This window comes from Ovis canadensis, chromosome X (assembly GCF_042477335.2).
Source record: "Ovis canadensis isolate MfBH-ARS-UI-01 breed Bighorn chromosome X, ARS-UI_OviCan_v2, whole genome shotgun sequence".
Taxonomy (NCBI): Eukaryota; Metazoa; Chordata; class Mammalia; order Artiodactyla; family Bovidae; genus Ovis; species Ovis canadensis.
Genome location: NC_091727.1, coordinates 42,224,232 through 42,245,653, shown reverse-complemented (window position 1 = coordinate 42,245,653; position 21,422 = coordinate 42,224,232). Strand labels below are relative to the sequence as shown.

The window sequence follows — 21,422 nt, the reverse complement described above, 5'->3', positions numbered from 1 at the left end:
CTCAACATAATACCCTCACGGTCCATCCACTTTGTCACAGTGGCAAGAATTCATTCGTTTTTATGACTGAGTAGTATTCTGTTGTGAGTGTGTGAGTGTATATATAGAGTGTGTGAGTGTATATATATACACACACACACACTATATCTTTATTCATTTCCTCGTCAATGGACACTTAGGTTGTTTCCATCTTGGCTAATGTAAATAATGCTACAGTAGCATGGGGGTGCAAATATCTTTTTAAAGTAGTGGTTTTGTTTTCTTCAGATAAGTACTCAGAAGTCAAATTGCTCAATCATTTGGTAGTTCTTGTTGAAAGTGAAAGTCACTCAGTAGTGTCCAACTCTTTGCAACCCCATGGACTACACAGTCCATGGAATTCTCTAGGCCAGTATACTGTTGTGGGTAGCCTTTCCCTTCTCCAGAGGATCTTCCAAACCCAGGGTTCAAACTCAGGTCTCCCACATTGCAGGCAGATTCTTTACCAGCTGAGCCACAAGGGAAGCCCAAGAATAGTGGAGTGGGTAGCCTATCCCTTCTTCAGTGGATCTTACCAACCCAGGAGTCGAACTGGCGTCTCCTGGATTGCAGACAGATTCTTTACCAACTGAGCTATCAGGGAAGCCCCCATATGGTAGTTCTATTTTTAGTTTTTTGAGGAACTTCCATACTGTTTTCTAGAATGACTGCACCAATTTACATTTCCACCAATAGTGTATGAGGGTTCCCTTTCTTTCTACATCTTCACCAACACTTGTTATTTCTTACCTTTTTGATGATAGTCATTCTAACAGATTAGGAGGTGATCTCTCGTTGTGGGATTTGCATTTCCCTGATGATTAATGATTTTGAGCATCTTTTCATGTACTTGTTGGCCATCTGTCTTATTTGGAAAAATGTCTGTTAAGATCCTCTGCCCACTTTTTAAATCAGATTGTTTGGAATTCTGTTACTGAGTTGTAAGAAGCAATTTTATTTTGAATTCTGTTCTTGAGAGGTAATTATATCAGTATCATATGAGAAATAATGATGGACAACACACTCTACTGTAATACTTTCAATAATATAGTCAGTCAGCTTTTTGGTTGGCCGTGGTATAATGACAATCCAAAACCAAATACAATCCCTAAGTAGTTATGTTTGAATACTATGCTTCAGCTTTCATTTACATTCTGATTGATTTATTCAACAAATATCCAAGTACCTACTTCACACAGTATACTGTGTTTAGAGCCCTAAAGGCATTATGGTCTCAGTAGACAGATGAGATACTGTATCTGTTACCAGCTACTACAGATCAACACACAGTGACTTATAGCAATCACCATTTATTTGCTTTCAGTTCTGCAGTTGGGCAAAGCTTGAGGAGGACTGCTCAATTTTGGCTCACAGGCTGTTGGCTAAGGTGGCATGGCTAGTATCCACAAAGCCTTCACTCACTTTTCTGACATCTCAGCAGAAGTAAATAGAACCGCTGGAAGCTGGCTAGGTCCTCTTTGCAGTCTCTCATTCAGAACCTCTCTCTCACCTCATGGCCTCCCTTTCTAGCAGGACAGTGTCTCACGGCACCAAAGGAGCAAAAATGAAGCCTCAACCTAGAATTGGCACCATGTTATGTCTTCTGCCTTCTGTTAGTCAAAATGTCACAAGAGTAGCCTGGATTCAAGAGGAGGAAAAACAGGTTGCGCCTCTTAGTTAGAGAAGCAACATATGTGCACAAGGATAGGAGAACTTGTTCACGGCCATCTTCGCAGATAGGCAAAACAAATAATTATCATCCAAGGTATGGGGTGGGAAATATTAAAAGGCAGAGTCAGAAAATTCATGGAGAAAGTTGCATTTGCTAGTCTTGAGTCATGGGAGAGTTACAACAGGATGAGAGGACATTTCAAGCAACAGGAATAGTGTAGGCAATGGCTCAAAGTTACCGTAATAAATTTTAGTAAGTTTATTATATCTAAGGCACATGCCAAATAATTTTGAGGAAGCATCCGGAAACATGAACTTCCCAGGTGGCAATGGTAGTAAAGAACCTTCCTGCCAATGCAAGAGATGCAGGTTTGATCCCTGGATCAGGAAGATTCCCTGGAGGAGGGCATGGCAACCCACTGCAGTATTCTTGCCTGGAGAGTCCCATGGACAGAGAAGCCTGACAGGCTGCAGTCCATAGGGTTGCAAAGAGTCGGACACGACTGAAGTGATTTAGCATGCACACACACATCCAGAAACAGTCTAAGGAAGGGAAGAGAGAAGTGATTCTCAAACTGCATGTTAAGAAGAAACCACCAGAAAAGGCACCATTGTTGAATTGGGAAGCAGACTGTCAACACAGGACACACATTATTGTTGATATTGTTTATATTTCAGTATCTGAAATCTATACATTTCGTATGGTAACTGTAGTGTTCACATTTAGCTAATTGGTAAATTGAGATTGGGTTTGTTTTTTTTCTGAAGACATCCATCCAAAAATACATATTGAGTGCCTACGGTGTGTCTGGCACTATCCTAGGAACCAGAGCTACATCATCAAACAAAACAGACCAAATCACTGACCCTGTGGAGCTGACTTTCTAGTTCAGGGAGACAGACGCTGATCACTGAGCATAAATAAGTCAACTGTATAGTAGGTTAGAGATGTGAAAAGGACTACAGGGAAGAAAAAAAAGAGTAGCCAAAGGGATGAGGACTGCTGGAGAAGGGGTTGCAGTATTAAATAGGGTGATGAAGCAGGCCACATTGAGCAGTTGACCTCTGGCAAGGAGAGACGGTGGGCTGACTGACACCAAAGGAGGAGGATTTTGGGTAAAGAAAGGCAGGAGCATAAGTGGCCTGTTTGAGCGAGAGCAAGAAGGCCAGTATGATTGAAGCAAAGTGGGCAAAGGGGAGACGATAGTAGATGAACTTAGAGAGGAAAGGAGGGGAGGAGAACCTTTAACCTTTACTCTGACAGAACTGAGGATTCACCAAAGAGTTTTGAACAAAGACAGATGGTGATCTGACTTTCCACGGTAACAGGAATACGTTGCTTTGTTGCTCTAATAGATTGAATAGGGGCTCCAGGGTGGAACTTGGGAAACAAGAGATGGTCCTGCCTGGCAGGGCCAGAGTGGTAACAAGGAAGTGATTTTTTTGTTTTGTTTTTAAGTAGATTCCAGGTATATTTGAAGGTTTTGTCCACAGGATTTGCTAATATAATTTCAGTAGCTTAGATAACCCAAAATAGTTTCATTCAGGACCTTCTAGAGGTTTTCCAATGTAGTAATCTTTAATAATAATGCAACTTTAATAACAGTACATTGCCCATGGCTAATAATTTAAACTTTCACTGGATATGTTCTTACTCTTTGCTTATAATAACAAATTTTGCAGCCTAGTAGCTTTTCTTCACATTCAGATAGTGGATATTCAGTGATTTGTATGGATATAGATTTCCTCTGTATATAGATTTTGATTTCTATAGTGAGTTTTTGTCAAAGTTTTCTTCCTTTTTACTCAGTAAAGAAAACAGAAGACCATTGCAACAGTCCATTCCTTTGAGAAAAATTTAAATTATTTAATCGTCTCTTTTAGCTAGCCAAGAATATTCCCATTTTCTCCCTTGTTCCAGTTCTTATTCTCCTTCTCTCCCTCCTTCCCCTCCCCCCAAGTTCTTGGCATAGATCCAGAAGCATTGGGTTTCAAACATTCTAGAATTATATTAATAATACTTTTTTCTTTACTTGGTAGGCATTTCTTTTTGAAATCAGAATACCTGAGTCTAAAAATGTTTGGTTGTATCAGGTTACATTTGAGTCTATGGTGCCATGTGATGTGTAATGGAAGCTGTTTGTTTTGAAGAAGCAGTTTCATATGAAATTGTGTAAAATGTAATTGTATAATTCTTTGAAGACTCTTGAGAGTCCCTTGGACTGCAAGGAGGTCAAACCAGTCAATTCTAAAGGAAATTAGTCCTGAATATTCATTGGAAGGACTGATGCTGAAGCTGAAGCTCCAATACTCTGGCCATGATGCAAAGAACTGACTCATTAGAAAAGACCCTGATGCTGGGAAAGATTGAAGACAGGAGGAGAAGGGAACCACAGAGGATGAGATGGCTGTATGGTATCACCGACATGATGGACATGAGTTTGAGCAAGCTCCAGGAGTTAGTGATGGACAGGGAAGCCTGGCGTGCTGCAGTCCATGGGATCAAAGAGTCAGACACGACCACGCAACTGAACTGACTGACTTAAGTTTGGGAAGATGTGTCATCATAGTACAGCATCTCCCAGCAGCCATACACACTGGGGGCCAGGTTCTTTAGTGTGGGGGGCTGCCCTTTGTGTTGCCACCTCTACCTACTAGATGCCAGTAGCATTTCCCCGCTGTGTGATGCTCAAAACTGACTCCCAACATTTCCAAATGCCCCCTCAAAAACCACCCCTGGTTGATGCCCACAGTCATAATATTCTATTTCTCATGCTTTGCCTCCCTACAGGCATTAAATATTGCATGTATGCAAATTTCTTTTTTCTATCACCTTCTCTTTTATTCCTGTTTTTTTCTCGTGAAAGGATGTGAAAACTTTCATTATGTTTCAGTGTTTTCTTCCTCTCACCCCTAAATGAAAAGTACTTAAAAAAAAAATAGTCCAGTTTTTTAAGTAAATGCAACTCCTGGCTCCTTGCTGGCCTTCATTGGCTCTGTTCAGCCATGAGAGTCGCCGTTTTATTGTCTCTCCTGTCTCCCAGAGATGCCTCACAAAGCATCACTTGAGTGGGGAGAGAAAACCAAGCCTCAGACCTTTCTGCGCCATTGACCTACTGACGTCTGATTTTAATAAGACTTCAACTTAACTTCAAGTTGAAGTTAAGCCACTTCTTTGAGCAAACTGCTTGACACACAGTCCCTTTCTATTCTGAATAGGGCCTGTGCCCAGGAGATTTGGGGGCTCCGGTTTAGTTCTCAGAACTGCAAAACCCCAAATCTCACAACTGCTCAGCCAGGAACCTCCACCCAAGCATTTCTGTGTGTGCTTCCTTTAAATGGTTTCCTTGCTAACCCATGAACACGCCCGGCTGCTCTCTGGCCACCTTCTGGTATCAGTTCTCCTTTCACCAGCTGAGGGCCAGACTTCATTATAAATGGGCGTTCATCACATCACACTAGTTGCGGTGGCATTGTGGATTTCTTATGGTATTTCTTCCTCCATCTCTCTTGACATTTATCTTACATCTCTTACCACAGCTCCCCAAAAGTCCCTCATGTTTATATTATATAGAACATTGAGAGTTTCCTTAAGATGAAAGTAAATTCTGTTCTTTATTATAATAAGCACACAGGCTTGCCTTCTCTGTTACTTTTGTAAGATTGTCTAGCATAATGTACATGTTCAGCATGATCGTGGGGTTTTTAATACTTAGAAATACAAGATAAATTTAAGATGACCTTGCTTCTCTTTTTCCACCCATCCCCCATTTCAAAAAAACATCAGCTCCAACTTTCTTTTGCTCAGTAGATGCGAGTACTTTCACTGCTGGTTCCCTTCTGAGCCAGCAGTGGCAAGCATGTACCATACAGCCAATGCATTTGTACTGTAGTAACTCTTGCCACTGATATTAGTTCACTTTGAATCCCAGGGCAGTCAAAGAAGGCTCATGGCATTAGGTTGCAGGATTGAAATGCTTAGCAAACTACCAGTGCCCCTCTGTGGTGGTTTGCCAAGCAAGATTCCCTCTCAGCTTGTCTTCGCATATTCGCTCATAACAGCTCCCTCTCTGCAGACTGCAAAGCCCCAGGTGGGCTGCAGCCAGCCTTAACCAGATCAGAGCGGGGTTGACATTGGAGGGAGCAAAACTTGCCACCCCCATAATGTGTCTGTTTGGCTTGAAGATTATTGGGGGCTGGTTATTTTTAAGAAGCAAAAGACTCAGGAAGTCTTTCTTTTCACCTCCCCCTTAACCGCCTGAAACAATTTAAAGGGTCTGATCCAGGAAGAGTACTATCACCGGAGATGTCTGCAGAGAATGTGGGCTAGGTGTGGTGGGGGAACTCAGGGAGACCAAAGTCCCCTCTGCATCCCATAGTGTTGGTAGCAAGCATTTGTTTCCCAAACATTTGTTTCTCCATCTCCATGTCCCCAACCCCTACCCTCTTCTCCTTCTCTCAGTTGGCTCAGTTGGCTCATAAGTTCCAATTTCCCAGCTTGTCCTTGAGCCTCATATTCCAGAGGATATGAGGCCATATTCCCCTCAGGTATGTAATTTATTATGGTTTTTTTTTTCTCCTGTTAATCCATCTCAGGTCAGGAGACCCGTCAGGAAAACCGACAGGATGGAGGAAACTTTTTTCCTTCTCCAGCATCTTCCTGTTCTCCCCAAAGAATAGAAACTCACTTCCAGGAGGAGTACTCCATCCTTCATTTTGCTGTTCTAGTCTTAATTGTTCATGTTCCTGATTAATAGTTTGCAGGTTGCCTTAATGGGAGTGTATATGTGAAAGGATAAAGGGGGAAATAAACCTTTGTCATGCCTGTTAATACACAATCTTGTCAATCTTTAAGTCAAAATTTGGGGTTTCTGCAATTGTGTTTGATGTTAACTCACATTAAAAGCATCACTTTCCTGAAATCCACACTTCAAATTTAGGATACATTTTAGAAAGTGATACTTCCTATAAAATATTTGCCATGACATTAAATAGTCAGTTCCTCAATTACACAGAAAATTCAACATAATTTGCAATCACCTATTCATGAAAGCATCTATGGTGTAAAGATAAACATGGTGATTAATAAGCTCAGTACAGAGAATTAAAACGGAAGTTTTCTACCAGAATGAGTAACTTGAGAAATTGCATATCTCCTTTTGTGCCTTTTTCTAATGTAGAGAAGTCTACTTTGGTGTAGTATCTTTTATTTAAATAGTGGTATAAAGTGATGTTTTTAATAATGATTTTCAGAAGTTACATATATTTTTAAAACTCCTAAGTGAAGTGAGATTTGATTCAGCATTGCTTATGTTAAATGAGAACTATCGATCAGCTTCTCAATTCTTCTTAGTCTAATGAGTTTGGGTTTTAAAACTTATGTAAGAAAGTATTGCTGTAACTGTGGAGAAACTTGGCTGTTTTGGCCGACTTTGAGTTAATATGTGATTCTCATGTCTATGAAATTACTAGATTAGACACCCTTGTTTACAGCCAACACTTAAGGAGTCACCTGGAATTCCCAGGTCTTCCTTTGTCTATGCAAATTAAAAATAATCAGCCAGAAATAAGATTGCTGCTATAAAAGAATAGTTGTATACTATAAATATTTGAAGCCAGCATCTGTTTTTTCACATGTTTCTCTGAACATTTTCTTCTCTCATTTAAACATTGAAGTAAAAAAAGGAAAAAAAATTATTTACTGATTTCTATTCTTTTTCAATGAAAATCACACAGATTTGTTTCTGTGTAAGGTGAATTGTTTCTACATTTTAAATTCTGGAACAAAACATGCTATGAGATGAAAGTCTTAAGAGTGCTATGTGAACTAACTTTAAACTTCTTTTTGAGCACTGAAGAAATTACCATGTAGGGAGTAGATGAGTCTTTAAGCAGTGTCTAATGAAGTAGCAGGTTACAGTTCAGGTTTATTCAACTTCAATTTTGTTCAGCTGTTTATGTTTGGTTCTTATCCGAGCAATTGCAAGTACCATAGGAGCAGAAATAGGAAATAGACTAAAGCTCCAAAGTTGCTTGTGGTCTCTTTAGGAAGATAAACACACATTCTTTTTTATTTTTAATTATATTGTATATAATACAGAATATAGCCATCATCATTTGTCTTACAAGATTGCATCTAAGAAAGAAATGACCATAAAGAAAGGCTTACTCTTTAAATATTTAGGTAAATATTTGAGAAAATTTTAGATGACTTATTTAACTATGCACTTCAGTGTTTTCATCAGTTAATTGGCATACATCAAGGTTGTGATGATTAAAATAATAATGTGAAACCCGTAAGCACATAGCACGTGCTTAGTAAATGAGAGCTACTCATAGTAGTAACATCATCTGGCTTAATAATAGTACCTATGAATTACATAGCATTTTTCTGTTCTACAAATGAAGAAATTAACACTTACAGAGGGTGATTTCCCTAAGATTGTCCAGCTAAATAAGAGTTGGAACTAGGATTGAATCTAGGGACTCTAACTCCAGAGACCAGTCTCACAATGGTGATACTGTTATACTGCCTATCATTCATTCATTCATTTATTTCACAAAAATTAATTGAACACATTTACATGCTAGGTACTGTTTGTCACTAATAACATTATTTATATTGAATACAGAGGAGAATCAACAAAATGTGAAGATCATATAATGACATTTTTATTTTGACAAAGCCCAATCCAAATATTTAAGTGTATTTATAAATAACATCTACTTAATAAATACTGGAATCAATGAATATTCCTTCTCCCAGGATCGTGGACCAGATAATACCAAATAAATAATGTATTTATAAAACCTTGGATTTTTTACAGTACGTTATTCATACACTTAGATAGGACTTAAATGAGGAAATTTCTTATTCACTTTTTCTTATACTTGTTTTAAAAGTTACCAACAATACATTACCCATACATGGACCCTTGTAATCTAATTACTAGAAAGTAGGAAAGTCATAAACCATTTGCTGCTTTATCCTATAGTTTTGAATTATTGTGCTTTGCGTAGAAGCATCCATGGTTGAGTTTAAACAGAAAATCATCTGGTGGTTTCATATGTGGTGGGCTCCTTGCAGTATGCTTGTCTTTTGCCTCTATAAGTCTCTGCCATCTCAGCTTTCACTCGAAGTAGAACCATAAAGTGAGTTTTATGTTTGTTGGTTGGTTGATTTTGTTTTTAGAAGCCAAAGAGGCTTTCTTGATGCCTATTATCAACCAAGCTATGACCTGTTAAACCCGTCGTTTAGGGGCCCCAGTAGGGTCATATGAACACTTTTCTGTTTGGTGGTGGTTTCCATTCAGAAATCAATCAGAGGGTTGCAGATGGGGTGCATCAGGTTTTGTAAAGAGATTGTATAGTGTCTTCTTGAATGTTTTATCTAAAAAAAGAAATATAATGGGGTCTGTGCTACTTCTGGCTGATGCAAGGCAGGTGAGGATGTTTTTTATTTCAATTAAATGATTCAGTTGCTGACATTCCACTCTTCGGTGTACAACAAAAAAAATGGGTTTAAAAATGCTGTATGGAAGGAAGCAAACTATTAGTAGAATCTGAATGACCAAAAGGTGCCTTTTCACAGAGCTGTAAGTCAGATCTTTCTCTGTAATGGATGTACAAGTCCTTATTTTTCTCAGATGGTTGACAAAAGAATAGTATGATGTTAGGACAACTAAAAATGAAAACCCAATAAATGTGGTTCCAATGAGGCCTGCAGTCTGAGAGATCTCGGCTCCTAGTTCCATCTTTGAATTATAGCACTTCGTCTCTTCCCCTTTTGTGGCCTCTTCAACTGAGTAGTATATGATAATTGGAATAATTATGCCCAGAACAACTATCCATATGTAAACACATAGTTTTCTAGCAAAGTTGGGCTGACGAAATTTTTTCAGTAAGTGGCCATAAAATACTTTCTCATAACACGAAGTGGTCTCTTGTGTGGAATCCTTTTTCATTAAGGTAGCATAGCGGCTTATGGCAATCCAGCTTAAAATTAAGAGGCTGACGAACATACTTACATGCATGGATAGAGTTCCCAAAAAATTGACCACTCTGCATTGTGGAGATTGATATTCCCACTGAAAACCTTTCAGGAAATAGATACCCATGAAAGGCATGGCACTGCACACGAGTAAGTTTGCAGTCACAAGATGTGCTAGGTAGATGTGTGTTGATGTTTTCTTAGCTATTTTTGTTAAAAATATCCACTGGGAGAGAGAATTTCCAAACAGACCAATGATACAAAGGAAGGTATAAATGATCGGTAAAGCCATGTAAGAGATCTTGGATGGTTGAATACATGTTGAGTTGTTACTCATTTATATCAGATTTCCTTGAATTTTGCCACAGGAGCTAGAACAGAATTGCAGATATTTAATATTAAAATTACAAATGGTATTTAAACTAAATAATTTTTTAAGCATTGGCTAAAATAAAATAGTAACATAAATATAGTGAATGGAAAGGGAGAGTATAGATGCCTTCTCACCTTTTCTAATCCCGATTGTCCGGTTGAAATAAAAGCAGGAAGTTGAATATTGTGGATGGTGCCTTTGTCTAAAGAATAAAATTTGATAGAAATAGTTAAATGCCTGAGATTTATTCTTTTATACTAGAGAAACGTGTAATTCTTATACTAGATTTTAAGGTAGTTTGTAAAATAAAATTGATTTTGGCCTAGGAAGGTAATTTTGAGAATTTAAAGGCACATGCAAGCAATATTTACTGACCAAAGGAAACTGTTGCAAAAGTATTTTGTGGTCATGTTAACAGAAGACCAATTTTTAATTACCACCTTGCTGCTGCTGCTGCTGCTGCTGCTGCTGCTGCTGCTAAGTCGCTTCAGTCGTGTCCAACTCTGTGCGACCCCATAGACGGCAGCCCACCAGGCCCCTCTGTCCATGGGATTCTCCAGGCAAAGCACACTGGAGTGGGTTGCCATTTCCTTCTCCAGTGCATGCAGGCATGCTAAGTCGCTTCCGTCGTGTCCAACTCTGTGTGACCCTATGGACAGCAGCCTACCAGGCCCCTCTGTCCATGGGATTCTCCAGGCAAGAATACTAGAGTAGGTTGCCATTTCCTTCTCCAAATTACCACCTTAATTGTCCATAAGTACTTTTAAAAATGGTGTCTTTTCATGGCTAAGTTAAAGAGCGTCTCTCTTATCCAATACTATTAGAAGAGTCTTCTTTCGTATTTCATAAGTAAACTTAATTCTTTGTCAACATTCAGGCAAGATCTTGAGTTAAACGGAAGAAAAATGTAGTGACCAAGGGTAGACACCAGGATACCAGAGTCCTTACTGGATGTCATCAGTAATTTCTTATTTCAGATATTTAATGCTCATCTATCATACTTTAGTAAAAATTTAGTATAAGATTCTGAATCAAACCGTAGTTGCTATTGCTTGTTGGTTAGAGCGCCCTCATGTGTCTTTGTGTGTGACTTAGTACCTTGGTTTTTCAGAGAAATGTTTGTTTTTTGTTGTTTTAGAAGATACTTTAACCACAGTATAAATGCAGGTATGATTTGGCCTCTTTAATGTCTTGTTTTTAAATGTCTCTTGCTTCAAAAGGTACACATACAGACTCCTTTTCATATTTTTCTCATTCCTTTATTTTTCTTTTAGTTGGAAAAAAGAGAAGGTTTTGGATTCTGGTCAAATAAAAACCATGAGCTCTTTTCAGAATGTGCTTCAGTTCTCCGTATTTTTCACCATACATTTCTAAGTACCCCATTCTCCACTCTTTTATAATCTAGAATAAGGATACTCAGTTTTTTTCTTCTCATTCTCTCTTTTGATAAACACAAAATTTTTTTGCTAAACAGTGCCTTCTGAGATTCTTATATGCTCATAGCCCCTCAGGGATATTTTACTCTTTACCCCTATTCAGCATCAGATTATATTTTTTGCATCTTAGATTATAAAAGTAGGGATTTTTCCCAAAATATACCACTGTAATTTTGAACTTACTTTTTAAACAAATCTTCACTCAAAGGCTTGAAAGCTTGGGTATCTCTAGGTTCAAATACTAAGACCCTTAATGTCTACCAGTGTCTATCATGTTATTTTGTTGCTTTGCAATTTTTATTTAGAAAATGGTGCATATGCTTCAGAGTGAGTTTGTATCTGAGTCCAGTACACCCTGGCAAATGGGAATTGATTTAAAAATCAGAGAGTGAAATTAGCCAGTTTATTTCTTAAGAAAAAAAATTATCTGATCAAAGTGGTTGTTTATAGTATATAAAGAATGGAACTTCCTTTTGTGATGATGTTAAAGAAAAACACTAACTACGGCCTTGTATAGATAATGCGTTGTGTACTAAAATCTATAAAGGTGATGCTTTTGTATTAATGAATAGTATTCTTTTTATATATATAAAAAAAGCTAGGCCACCACATAGAGCATCTGTCATCATCTTATTCATTACCATTGCCTTGCTTTTCTATTTCACCCTAGCAGATGCTTCAGAACAGACAAGAGGTAAAAAGAACTTCACAGAGGCTAGCTTTATTGGATGGATGACCTTGAGACTCTAGAGGCACCTTCAGTATAACAGACAACAACTAGTTGACCATCTTTAGCTTGCCAAACATCAAGCTTGTATCTACTATGTGCCTCTCCTTTAAAAGTAAAGTTTGATTATAAAACTGCTAGATAATTATTTTCTAAAATTTAGAAACCATAAGGCTTAAGAAATCAAATAACAATCGCATGTTACATATACAGAATGGCTGTCTAGAAAATGTGTGCAAGTCTGCATTCTGCTCAGCAGAATGCCTGTCTTCAGTCAGTCCTGTAACACATTGTACCTCTGCTAATTTGACAAATGAAAGACGTCTATAATTCTAACTTTAGCTACTAACGGTTACCTACATAATTAATATGCTGACCTTTCTTAGTGATCAGTTTTAAAATGTAAACATTTTAATCCTGTTAGAGTTTTTATATAAAGAGCTAACTTTTAAGCTCAAACTGAGTGATCAGTCTTACCTGTATCAGTAGTTTATGCCAGCCAAGGCTCTGTTGTTCGGGGTGGTGATGCTCAATTTCAGACTTATAATTCTCCGATCATCAGTCTTCCATTATCTTTCAGTTTTACTCAAGGAGAACAGATTCTTGCATGATACCAACTACAGTGGGAAGAAAGGAAATTAAACACAGTATTGAAGAAATGCAATAGTTACGGTGAATGTAGCAACTACCTTCTCAAAAAAAAAAAAAACTCATTTCTCTTTTTCTATAGTGGGAGGAAGTTGGTGGACAATATATATGCTGTGCTTCCTTATTATTATTTCATGAACTGGTTACACCTCACGTAGCTTCATTAGCATGCTTGGCAGAAGTTAAGTTCAAAGGTTTAGTCCCCGTGGCTAGTTACTTGTGTAAAAATAAAGTGGTAGAGGGAACCATTCCATAGTAACCCTCAAAAATATTGGTACAAACTTATCTGTAGAATCATTTGTGGACAGCTTGTTTGCAACTCAGCTTTATTGTAAATAAAGGGAAGCAGAATTCAAAGTTGTTTTACTTGTAGGAGGTTATTGGAATCAAATATCATAGAACTGGGGGATAAAGAAGTAAGGCCCAGAGCAGTACACTGTAAGCACAGACTATACTCAAGGGTTTTGGTCTCATCTTGGGTGTGTGTGTGTGTGTGTGTGTGTGTGTGTGCACACACGGGCACTCAGTTGCTGTGTCATGTCCAACTCTTTGTGACCCCATGGACTGTAGCCCACCAGGCTCCTCTGTCCATGGGATTATCCCAGCAAGAATACTTGCATAGGTTGCCATTTCCCCAGTAGACTAACCCATTCTACTTCAGATTGTCCTCTGCTGCCTCCATTCAGATTCAAAAGCAGTACATTGTTTGGAGCATTTCATTATGAATTTGGGAAATCCTGGAAAGTGCCAGAAATGAAGACCAAATATGCCTCAAATCAATAATTGTATTACAATATAAAGAACTGTGAAACCAATTTGATGTACAGGATTGTTTCATCAGTCTATTAACTATTAACTAAATGAACGCTAAGTACCATAGTTAAACCAGTGGGAGTCTGAGGATGGGAACAGCAATCTAATTTCATCAGGCTCAAGCACTTCAGTTATCTGTAACAATCTTCATTTAAAATTAAGAAATATACTTTGCCATTTCTCATAACCTGTCATGCTTATCTTATTTCTTGTTGATTGGATAAATTCACCCTGATGCTTGCTGATATTTCTCTTTAAAATAATAATGAGGACTACCTGACTGTCTGGATTTTGTTCTGCTGTTATTCATCTTTGCAATATTTGCCATCATTTAATTAAGAAGAGTGACTCATCTGGGGGTACATGGCCGTTGATTGCAGAGTAATCTGCCCTCTGGAATTCCTATCATTTTTATTTCAACAATTCTTCATGTTCCAGGAAGAAATTATTTAGAACAAAAAATAGTCTAGATGTCCATCAACAGATGAATAGATAAAGAAATTGTGGTAAATTTATACAATGGAATATTATTCGGCCATAAAAAGGAATGAATTTGTGTCGGTTGTAGTGAGGTGGATGAGCCTAGAGACTCTTTTACAGAGTGAAGTAAGTCAGAAAGAGAAAAACAAGTATCATATATTAACACATATATATGAAATCTAGAAAAGTGGTACTGATGACCCTAGTTGAGAATGGACTTGTAGACACAGAGGGGGAGTGTGGGACAAATTGAGAAAGTAGTTTTGACATACATACACTATCATGTGTGAAATAGTTAGTGGGAGGTTGCTAAATAACACAGGGAGCCCAGCCTGGCACTCTGTGATGACCTAGAAGGGTAGGATAGAGAGAGGGAGGGAAAGGATATATATAGACTGATTTGCATTGTTGTACGGCAGAAACCAACACAAAATTGTAAAGCAATTTTCTACCAATTAATAAATAAAATTTTTAGAAAACAGTTTGAAATAATTTAGAGAAGGAAGAATGTAAAAGGAATCCTGTTTATAAGTGATCAAAAGGTAATTTTTAATATTACCTTTTTGAGGTTAAGCACCTTTGGTCCAAGAAAAAAGAATGTCCTTACTCTCTACAATTTATCTTCCATTGTCCCCAAACTCAGTAGATGATACCATCACTTCTTCAGTTATTCAAGCTAAAAACCTAGGAATCATGCTTGATTCCTCTCTTTCCTTCACATCTCGCATCCAATCAATTGCTGCTACTGCAGCTTCTATCACCACCACCGCTAGTATTAGCCTCATTTAATGAAAGCCTGTTATGTGCCAGGGATCCTGTTAAATGCTTTACATGCATGTCTTATGTAGTCTTCGCAATACTCTGTGAAATAAATACTATGAAATAAGTGTCTTCATTTTATAGGTGAGGAAAACTGAACCTCAGAAAAGTCACATAAGTTGCCCAAGGTCATATAGCCATCTGTCCTGACAGAGCAAGTAATTGAAGAGAACAAGGCCATAGTCTCAATGCCTTTTTTTTAATCTAGCCTCTAAAGTCAACACTATCACTTCTCAGTATTCTGTTGGTCGCCTAAGGCCAGCAGTGATTCAGTGTGGGAGGTATAAATATCGGGAGATGATGGTTGTGGGGAGCCATCTTGGATGCTGGCTACCACAGATGGCAATCAACCATTGAACAAAGGAAGAGTCAGAAGTACTGCTTAAAATGAGAGTCAGATGACATAATTTATCTGGCAAGAATGCCTGGATAGGTGTAATTTTCACCTTTTCTTCCTCTATTTTGATTTTTTTTAATGCTCTGTAGTTTTCCTAAACAGTGCAATTCATTTCACAAATGTTGCTGTGTTTCCAGTAGCGTGTGGAGGTCACTGAAGAAGTATAACCTGCCCAAGGTGGCACAACTAGTAAATTTACTTTAAGGCACATGTTTGGGGTTGTTTGTTTTTTTTTTTTCAACCTCACCCTCTACCTTTGCAGCAATTACTGGTGTTTCTCTGGAAAATGTAAGGGTAAGTAAACTAGAGTCAAGTTTTCAATAATTTTATTCATAGACAGGGTTTCTAGGCTCTGAGGTAGCAGAATTGACTGGGAGAACTCAAGCCCAATTTTATTCTTTCTTGGAAAACTTTGGACTTCATTAAGCTAATTTTTATTCCATCAATATCAGTGTAAAGTCTTTATGATTTTAGTGATTTTGAGTTCCCTAATTGAAATAGAAGGAAAATTTTATTTATATTTTTCTAAGACACTGCAATTGGTAAAAGGTGTGGATGTCAGAGAATTACCAGAAATATAGCTTAGGCAGAAATGTCAAGAATTGCAAGTTCTCTGTCAAAGTGGCCCCTTGGACTTTTCTCATTTAGGTCACCTATAGTTTTCTTTGGTTCTTATTCATCTTTCCCATGCTTCTCTTCTTCAAAGTTCTGCTTCTGTTTCCAAGTCTAAATGCTCTTGCCTAACCATTCTAATTACTTCCTATGCTGCTGCTGCTGCTGCTGCTAAGTCGCTTCAGTCGTGTCTGACTGACTCTCTGCGACCCCATAGACGGCAGCCCACCAGGCTCCCCCGTCCCTGGGATTCTCCAGGCAAGAACACTGGAGTGGGTTGCCATTTCCTTCTCCAATGCATGAAAGTGAAAAGTGAAAGTGAAGTCACTGAGTCGTGTCCGACTCTCAGTGACCCCATGGACTGCAGCCTACCAGGCTCCTTTGTCCATGAGAGTTTCCAGGCAAGAGTACTGGAGTGGGTGCCATTGCCTTCTCCAAATTACTTCCTATATCCTCTGCCAAATACTGGCTTCCTCAGTGTTCTGCTCTGACCCTTATGATTTACTCCTTGAGGTATTAAAGTAATTCCCCAGAGTGTAAGCCCTGCCATGTATGAAGTTTCCTGCTTTTGAGATGTTAGATGTTCAAAGGGCACACATACTCCAGAGCAGTTTGACAATCCACAGTGAGCTGTATTCAGCAGGGGTATATAAGAGCTTTCCTTAAAAAAAAAAAAAAAAAAAAAAAGCTTTCCTGGTGGATCACTGGGATTAGGACAGGGTCCCTTTTCAACTTGCCTCAGAGCTAGAACCCAGAGGACACAAGACAGCTCAGTCATACCTGTGCCATTGTGCTTAAACTAAGCAGTTATTTTGACCTACCAGCTTAGTGTCTTCTAAAATGGCAACAGTGGGTCTTTAAAGCCCTGTCTCTGATGACTCAGAAGCTCAGGGCATTGGGAGGCTGGTGTGCAGTAAGAGAAGACATGCCTTATGTGGTCCACATTAGAACTTCACATTCAAAACATAATTATTTCTTCAAGGGAGAGTGGGATGAGGGGGCAGTGGAAGCCTTTATCCAGTTTACTGCACACCCGAGCCAGCAGTTACCTTTAGGAGGAGTGAAACAGAGACCTGTTACTCAAAGCTGTGGTTTGTTCAAGGCTCTCTGAGGTCCCTGCTCTCTTCAGGATGTGGTGTCTGGCCACATCCCTGTCTCTGTCTCCAGCTGCACTGTGCTCAGGCCTCACCATCTACCACGAGCAGCTATAATCATGGCTGTCTCACCCTTAATCATGGTGTGAAGATCCTCTACTTGCTGCTACAAGCTGGCTCGGAAGTATTTCCCTCAAGAACTGTTTAAAAAAAAAAAAACAAAACAGAAATTATAGTCCAAAGGGTGAAAATGTATAATAGCACAGAAGAGTGATTACCTCTGGAGAAGGAAATGGCAACCCACTCCAGTACTCTTGCCTGGAAAATCCCATGGACAGAGGAACCTGGTAGGTTACAGTTCATGAGGTCGCAAAGAGTGGGACACGACTGAGCGACTTCACTTTCTTTCTTTCTTTCTTTCTTTCTTTCTTTCTTTTCTTTTGTGAGAAAGTTCTGATGACAAAACATAAAATGGAACTGCCAATTAGAGTTTCACTATACTTCACCTTTGGCTTTTGTCTTTCCAGATACGCTTGAATGTACTGGGTACATTGTCTTCTAGAAATGCACACCATTGAAACATGGTGGCAGTCATTAGCACTAGAATCTCCACAGACGTGGCAGTTGGAAAGCAGATGGGAAATTAGCAGATTTTAGGGAGAGGGGAACTTCAGCATTGGATTAGATGAGGCAAAGATATTTTTGAGGACAGTCAAATTTAGAATTTCAACATCTTTGAGTCAATCAAGTTTGATTCATATCATGCTTCAGAACCTACCTACCTTTTTGTTTTCAAGTTCTTTGAAAAGCCAAAAGTAGACTAAAATTTCTGAAAATGGAACATTGGATGATAGAATTCTTCAAATAATCTAGGCCATTTTATTGTCACAGGTATAAAATATATACGTACACCTACACCCTGGTGACTTGGATTATGACCTGCAGTGAGATTTAGGGACTTAAAAGGCATCATGTATCAGTGCCCAGAACCCTCATCACTGCCCCTTTCTTCCAAAGACCATGTCCTGGCCATTTTATTACCAGTCACTTCTTTGGAATCTCTAGATAAGATTGTCTGGAGAGGGTAAGTCTGCTGCTCTGTGTCACTATTTTATTCAAGGGAAAAAAAGATGTCAAAGGAAGATGAGTAAAGAGTTGAGTATATAGGGTCTTACATCCTATACCTATTAGTGTCTATATTTATTTTCTCTTATTAAGAGCCCCAAGTATTGCAGTAACAAGCTTTCCTGAGAACCACTTTTAAGAAATTTATAATAATAACAAATGATAACCACTGAAGTGCTTTATATATATATATTAATTCATTTATTTTTTATGCTATATTTAATTAAAATATCTCTAAGATGGGTACCATTATTACTGTCATTTCCTAGGTGAAGAGACTTGGGTCCATAGAGGATAAATAACTTGTTGATGGTACTACAACTGGTATATTGTAGGGCTATTACTGAAGTCACTGTTAGTGTGACTTCAGATCCCATATTCTTCGCTGCTACCAGAATCTGGACTGTTTAGGTAAAAGTGACCAAATATCCCTGGTGACCAAAACTGTATCAGGTTTCAATCTGGACATTTATTAATTGCTGCCAACTCTCCATTATACAGATTCCCTGGTGGCTTAGATGGTAAAGCGTCTGCCTGCAATGCGGGAGACCCGGGTTCAATCCCTGGGTTGGGAAGATTCCCCTGGAGAAGGAAATGGCAACCCACTCCAGTACTCATGCCTGGAAAATTCCATGGATGGAGAAGCCTGGTGGGCTACAATCCATGGAGCTGCAAAGAGTCGGACACGACTGAGCAACTTCACTTCACTTCACTTCTCCATTATACTGGTGCTTTTGCCCTTTGCAATTGATAAGTAATCTGAGGGTTTCATATTTTCAGACTCTCTAAATATATTTTTTCCCGTTTTACCCAGTGGATTTTAGCATTCATTGGTGATCCTTGACTGAATCATTTCTTATATTGGTGGCTGTGTCTTCATAATGTTTTGACTGGTAGAGATACATTAGACTTGAATTAGTCATTTTAAGGTATCACTCTAAGCAAGCGTTGGTGTTTCATTAGATATTTCTCAAATTGTACTATGTGTGTTATAGTTTCTAATATTACCATGTAGTCTCTTGTTCTTGCTCCATCAAAAGCCAGTCTAAAATGTAGTTTTAATAAACCTACAAATAAATATTGAAGCCAGGAAATATAAGTTCTCTGGAATTCCATATCGCCAGAAGTATTTGGTAGAGAAAATTGAAAAGAAGCAACCAGTTAAATTTTAACACAGAAAGTCTGTAGAAAATCATTTCTTTGGTGATGCTTTGACCAGTAGAGGGCAATCTACTACCAGCCCTAGTTAAACCTCTTTTGCTGTTAAAGGCTGAAGCATAAGCTAGCTGCCTGCTTTGCACTATATTCCAGCTAGAAAATTAGAACAGTTAAAAGTTTAGGTTTTTTTTAAGCTCTGAGAAAATGATAAACTTCTTTATTTTCGTAGCTGGAAAACACTTTAAACGTGGTATGATAAAAGTCATTGTATGGACAATGGATTTCTGTCCTTAAGCTGAAAACACATTGATACTAATCTGTCTTTAATAGGCTATGTCCTTTGGAGATTTTGTTTTGCTTTATACTAGTGATTACCACAAGCGTTACCTTCATAAAGTCATTCAGAACTACAATTACCATAGTGGTAAAAAGAAAGTCTGACATTTTATTATATGAAAATTTTTCTCATATCTGTAGCTTTTCTTAACTTTTTTTAATCATAGCAATTCCTGTACATAGTTTTGTAAACTCAAATAATACTAAAAGGCTTGTAACGAAAACAGCATGTCACGTCATGTTATTAACCGATGTCATTTAAAAGGTCTTTTACCTAATGAAGAAAGCAGAGGAGAAATTACCTTGACCCTCCCCTGTAGTCACTTCTTCCTGTCTACTTAACAAACTCTGTAGATCCCTTCCTCTTAAGAGATCACCTAACCAGTTGCCTCATCACGCAGCATATGCTTGTTTTTATCTCTGTCAACACATTGTTCATCACTAAATCTTCAATAGCCCTTCCACTCCCCACTCTTCAGTGGTGTGGAAAATAAATTTCTCTCCCTCTCTCTTTCATACCCAGACACACACACACAGCTTTTAAGCAAAATAATTCAAGGCATTATCTTTTTTGTCAATGAAATTACTTACTATATTTGTTTTCACCTGTTAGAAATTAATGGCATACAGACTTTTAATATTATGTGCATCATTTATCTACTGTTGCATACCAAACCACGCCTAGCTTTGATGACTCTCAATCCTGCAGTTTGTTCTGGGGTCATTCATGCAGCTTCTTCGTTATCGGGCAGCTCAGCTGAGCCTCAGTGGTCCGCGATGGCCTCACTCATGTCTGGAGCCTCAGCTGAGATGGTGGTACAGGCTAAGTATCTCTCTCCATGTAATTTTTCATCCTGGGTTTATTTACCCTGTGGTGGTCTTGGGGTTCTAGGAGCACAAAACTGGAAGCTGCGAGGCCTCTTAAGGCTTTTCTCAGATGCCGTACAATGTCCACTACATTTTATTGGTCAAAGCAAGTCACAGTACCTGCTCAGACTCAAGAGATGGGCAGACTCCATTTCTGGATGGGAAGAGCTACAGAGAATTTTAATCTACCATCTTTTCTTTAATACACTTGCAACAGCAATGTTCTAACTAGATTTTTATATTTTTTCCCCCTCAAAGTACTAAGGATTAATATAGTATGCGTACCTCAGAGTCCATTGTTTCTTGCATAACATCCAAAAATAAAACTTTCCTTTGCAAAGACATACCCTCTGTGCCTCGCTTCAGTCTTGGAGCTGTCATTTTCTTTTGCTCGTTTCTTCTATGAAGAGGTGTATTGAAAGTATCAGGAATCCACACTCTTTCCTTTGTACTTTTTATCCTCTGTAAATAGCCCCTTTCTATTTCTAGAACTAATCTAGCTTTTCAGTAAAACTATAGGAAAAGTCTCTTTCTGCTAACCTGATTGTAAGAAGTGGATCCTAAGAGTGGAGGGCGATTACTAATAGCTCCCAGAAAGAATGAAGTGGCTGGGCCAAAGCAGAAACAACGTTCATTTGTGGATGTGTCTGGTGGTGAAAGTAAAGGTCAGTGCTGTAAGGAACAATACTGCATAGGAACCTGGAATGTTAGGTCCATGAATCAAGGTAAATTAGACATGGTCAAGCAAGAGATGGAAAGAGTGAGCATCAACATCTTAGGAATCAGTAAACTAAACTGGACATGATATCTCCATTGCCTGCCTGCTAAGTCACTTCAGCCATATCCGACTCTTTGTGA

General features: G+C 38.5%; 2 protein-coding genes across 6 annotated transcripts in view; one reads left to right on the top strand and one right to left on the bottom strand.

Annotated features, from left to right (window-relative positions):
- Positions 1–21,422, top strand: part of CASK (calcium/calmodulin dependent serine protein kinase) — a 382,943-nt gene that overhangs the window by 207,202 nt on the left and 154,319 nt on the right. The gene's annotated exons all lie outside the window — the stretch shown is intronic.
- Positions 8,340–12,944, bottom strand: GPR82 (G protein-coupled receptor 82). Of its 2 annotated transcripts, XR_011446314.1 has the most exons (4): positions 12,693–12,944; positions 10,187–10,254; positions 9,717–10,050; positions 8,340–9,219 (listed from the first exon to the last, which is right to left on the bottom strand). XR_011446314.1 is itself a non-coding variant. In XM_070291517.1 (3 exons), the coding sequence occupies exon 3, from the start codon at positions 10,014–10,016 to the stop codon at positions 9,006–9,008; it is 1,011 nt and encodes a 336-aa protein (XP_070147618.1). In that variant the 5' UTR covers positions 10,017–10,050; positions 10,187–10,254; positions 12,693–12,944; the 3' UTR covers positions 8,340–9,005. The 2 variants fall into 2 exon arrangements, 1 of the variants encoding a protein (XP_070147618.1); XM_070291517.1 differs by having other exon boundaries at positions 8,340–10,050.